The sequence below is a fragment of the Phalaenopsis equestris genome, unplaced genomic scaffold (genome assembly GCF_001263595.1).
Source record: "Phalaenopsis equestris unplaced genomic scaffold, ASM126359v1 Scaffold000002, whole genome shotgun sequence".
Taxonomy (NCBI): domain Eukaryota; kingdom Viridiplantae; phylum Streptophyta; class Magnoliopsida; order Asparagales; family Orchidaceae; genus Phalaenopsis; species Phalaenopsis equestris.
In genome coordinates, this window is record NW_018164444.1 from 29,958,557 (window position 1) to 29,963,665 (window position 5,109).

Sequence of the window (5,109 nt, forward strand, 5' to 3'; positions counted from 1 at the left end):
TTATGTAAATATGAATGTTTAGGTGTTAGTAGGGTTGTTAAAAAGGTTGGTCTTCGAACAACTTGTGTTCGGTTTGTTAAGCAATTTATGTTAGAATCATTTGTTGAGTGAGCCGCACACAAATAATTTTTTTAAGCTCGAATTATATACATTAACAATTCTTTATTCGGCCGTATTTGACTCATTTTAATTTGAAATAATAAAATTATATTTATTATTTAAATAATAATTTATTCAAAAATTTATTTATGGAACACATTTCTTGTCTATTTATATATCTCATATTGAAACTTTGATACTTACATACATATTTTTCCTTGCATGAAAAGATGGATTTGACTTGTGAAAAGTGTGAGATATGTAAATACAGAAGAATTGCATGTACATAAATGCATATATATGGTTATTAATTTTTTAATCATAATAGTTATTGTGATCATGTTCTATTTATTTTATTGCATAAAATAAGTACATGTTTAAATCCAACATCCTATATATTTTTTTAATTAATTTAAACGAGCTAATTTGAGCCAAACATAAGTTGAAAACAAATGCGAACATATATAGACACACGAGCCAATTTGAAACTATATATATATAGACACACACACAGACACACATATCGTGCCGCTTGTCGTAACTCTTTGGTGGTGCAACCTAACGTAAATCCCCTATGGTCATTAGTTCAATCCTGCTTGAGTGCATCTACGTTGCAATGCGAGATCAAGTGATTAGGCACATGAGGATGACTGGGGGCTTGTATCATACTCTCCAACCATTCTTTGTCTTATATCGGATGAATCTATAATCTATGTGAGTTAGAATCATGTTAAGTTGTCCCCTTACGGCTTTTTTCTTAAGCTTCTCCCTTTTTAATGAAGTAAGTTTGGGATTGGCATGTTCTCTCATTGTTTTATTTCAAATTATTCTCTCTATTATTTTTAAATTACATTATTCTCTTAACAATGTTGTACTTACTATAACATCTTAGGCGTGCCATCTTTATTAGTCATGCCTAACGAGTGTTTTTCTGTTGAGGGACCATTAAAAAAGTACGGAGATTTACATATATATCACTCAACTACTGTGTGTTTAAAATATCAAATTATATAAATATCACTTTATCTGTGCATGAAAAAAAAAAAAAAGTGTATTTCACAGTTTAAAAATTATAATAATAATATATATATATATATATTTAATGATTTCTAATATTTGTGGGTGAGTGGAGGCTTTTAACAAAGTCTAACCATTCTTTGTAATATTTATAGTAGATTTCCCTCTCATTCTCTCTCACTCTCACTCACTCCTACTTAAGTTTCATTTCTAGGTGTAATTTGAGAAAAATTACTACGTCCGGACTCTGAATGAAGAGATTTCTTCGGAATCCAATAAATTAACTCTACGTGGAGCTGACAGAAAAAAAAATTACTCGTTTTCTTGTGATCTAACCCGATAACACATGAGAATACTTCTTCCGTGTTATTTCATGTTATTCAGATGTTATTGTAATGATATTGATGTGTTATTGTATTATTATAACACCGAGAATATTCCCAGAACACTAATACATAAATACCACAATAATAACACATGAATAATGCAGAATAATATGGGAGCAATATTCTCATGTGCTAAAACAATTTTTTTTTATTTTTCTGTCACCTCCATGTGACGCTATTTCATTAGACTCCGAATGTAATATTTATTCGTGACTTGCGAACACAACAGGATTCAACCACCTATATTTTTAAATTGCTTTTAATCATTTTTTTAATTACGTGATATAAATTCAAAGAAACACTCGATCGAATCAAAGCGATAAGGAACTATAAATTCGAAGTGTGTAAATACTAAAAATTGTTTTGTATGGCAAATATTAAATCCCAGTAAATCCTCATGAATTCTTGAATTATTTACTTATAGATTTAAATTCGCTGGCTCAAATAATATTATAATATTAATTAATGATGGAAATATAGATAAAGAATATTCCATTAATCATTAATCAGTAAATTATTAAATTAATTTAATATAATTAGTTTTATACGATTAACAAACCACAAAAAAACACATTTTGATGAGTGATTTTATTACCATTAATTATATTTACGGCTAATTTAATTTTATTAACAAATTTGTACCAAACTTGTTTTATGAAGTATTAGCATCATCATTCAAAACCCTTTAAAAATCAAATAAATGGTAATTACATAAGATAATATTGGAACAGAGTAATGATATTTAATAGGGGCATTTACCAATATAGCGCACAATTTCTATATATTTACATATCTCACATCTAAACTTACATATTTACACATAAAACTCAAATCTGTAATATTATTATAGCTTTTAAAAATAAAATATATCTTTTCCAGCATAACCAAGACCTTCATGTTTACATACATGTCACTCAAATCTTTAATATCACATGACCAATGCCCCTCATCCACTCCATTTTTATAGAGTAATGGGTTATTATCGTCTTAGTTTTGTACGAGAATTCAACATATGCACAGATGAAAGAAAATAATCAGTAGAAACAACAAAAGTTTTCAAGTGAAAACCTGGAAAATGAAAAACTGTAATGGAAAAAACAGTGGGGTTTGGCTTAGCTGAAGAAATTCATTATAAACTAAAGACTATAAGTACAGTCTTTTGTTTCAGGGGTGGGAAAGGGTCACACAGTCTCTGGTTATAACATCGGTACATGGAAGAACTTGTCGTAAGAAAAAAAACGGCAGACAATAGTGATTGGCGGCAACCGAAGAGTGGTGGTCGACGACGATCAGCAAGTGGTGATCAGCGGCGGTCGACAGTGAAGCGATGTTGAATTTCAACTCTTTTTCTCTCCTGAGAAGAGTGAAGTTCTATTTATAAAATCTTGGTTGTAACGAATGCATGAAAAAAGTATAAACCACTTTGATCAGATGGTCTAGACAAAATTCACTGGATCATATAACATTTGATGGACATTTGAGTTCTTTAATGATGTTGAAATTGAGTGATCTTAGGCTCGTTGAATTTGTTTTTCTCAATATACTTGATTCGACTATAAGCTCATCGAAATCAGTTAACAAGCTCATCAGATTCGACATTCGTTTGAATTTCCAAATATATCCTGAGAGCTTCCAAAAACAATTTCTTGATTGGGGCTTAATTTTACTCAGATTGGACCAATTTTGATGTCATTGACTTCGTCTCTTTGAGCCGATCAGTTTAACTATAAATTTGCTGAAATCGACTATGGATTGCTATTTATAAAAATTTCAACATTTCTCACTCAAAAAGACACATCAAAATCTGTATCATGCCTCAAGATTCAAGCTTATGTTGAAAATTTGTTCATGATGTATCAAAGTGAAAAATTCATTTTATTGCATTGGTTTATGCCACTATCTTGTTAATGTTAGATATGACTCATATACCATAAATGAGACAAATGTTGGAGCGGAAGCGGAGCACAGCGGAGCACACGAGCGGAGTGGAGCGGAAGGATTTGTCTAATCGGGGGAGTTTCATTATGTGGGTTAGCGGTGCGGGGGCAACACCCCGCGGTTTGGTACAGGGGTAATTTAACTAATAATATATTGTACTATGAGATTATATATATATGTCATGTTTGTAACCCTATGTGAGTTGAATTTTATATTTTGTACACTTTTCTGAATATTGAAAAGGAAGTCGCCGCTCTGCTCTCGAGGATGTAGACATCTTTGCCGAATCTCGTAAATCTCTGTGTTCTTCTGGATTTGTGTCGATTCCCGTTTTTCTTCGCCCTAAATTTCACAACAAGTGATATCAGAGTCAGGTTCTAGTGCAGAGAAGAAAAATTTTCGCGGTGCGGGAACAAAGAAGATTCTGGTCGAGGAATTCGGCTGCTAGGGCTTCGGACGGGTCAGCAAAGAAATCGCTCTTCAACGGCTGCAGTGCCAAGGGGTCTGCGAACAGAAGATTCACACGACGGTTTGCCTGTTCAGTTTGACGAAGCAGAGGAGAGGTGTTTGTGAAGGAGATTTGCGACGTTTTCCAGAGGATCGCGACAGATTCGACGAGCAGGAGAGTCGCAAGGACGAAGGATTCGTAAGACGCAGTGAACAGGGACCATTCAAGCGGCAAGTTCGCGACCAGAGTAGGTGAGCGGCAAAGGGAGCGGTGGAGGAACATAATTAGAAGGGCTGTGGGAAAGGAAATTCAACGCCGAGATATTTCAGAGATATTCCAGAACGTGGAAAAGGGGGAATCTGTGCTGCACTCAGAAAAGGAAAGCTGGAGGCTGCCCGATTAGAAGGAAATCAGTATTCGCCCTTTTGTGATATTCCAGATTCCAAGACGTGGAATTGCAGGCACAGGTTCAAGAATTGCATGCGCAGGTTCCAGAATTGCAGGAGCTTTTCTGGAAGAAAAATTTAATTAAGGAAAAATTATTTTTCTTGAAAACTTAATTAAGGAAAATTCTTTTTTTCTTTGAAAATTAAGGGATTATTTAATTTTTTTTTCTTGAAAACTTAATTAAGGAATTTTAACTAAGGGATTATTTAAAAAGACCCAACCCACATTGGTGCATAAGAAACTTCATGATATATTTCTCCTAAGAGGCTGGATATTCGTCAAGGTGGAGATTTGTTGGGTATATGCATTTCTACTAAAAGGGATGAATATTCGCTAAGGTGAAGATTTGTTATGAATGACTCATAATATCGGAATTTGGAGTCTCTTAGAATGAAGAGATGTCCCTTGAAATTGAAAAGTTGTGTCTCTTAAACTTAGTGGGTTGGGGGGATCAGCGAGAGCGCAGCGAGAGCGCAGCGAAAGCGTGATGACCCAACCCACATTGGTGCATAAGAAACTCCATGATGTATTTTCTCCTAAGGGGCTGAATGTTCGTCAAGGTGGAGATTTGTGAGGCATATGTATCTCATAAAGGGTTGGATATTCGCCAATGTGAAGATTTGTTCGTCATATGTATTTCTCCTAGGGGCTGAATATTCGCCAAGGTGGAGATTTGTTAGGTTTGACTCATATACCATAAATGAGACAGATGCTGGAGCGGAGCGGAGCTCATGAGCGAAGTGAAGTGAAAGGATCTGTCTAATCGGGGGAGTT

The 5,109-nt window shown here is 34.2% G+C and overlaps 1 protein-coding gene across 1 annotated transcript in view; it reads left to right on the forward strand.

The window, feature by feature from the left end:
• Window positions 1–3,436: 3,436 nt before the first annotated feature.
• LOC110039220 (probable leucine-rich repeat receptor-like protein kinase At5g49770) overlaps window positions 3,437–5,109 on the forward strand; it is an 18,853-nt gene continuing 17,180 nt past the window's right edge. The window contains 3 exon segments of the mRNA XM_020744250.1: window positions 3,437–3,528; window positions 3,984–4,139; window positions 4,218–4,355. Coding sequence (XP_020599909.1) covers window positions 3,437–3,528; window positions 3,984–4,139; window positions 4,218–4,355 — 386 coding nt within the window.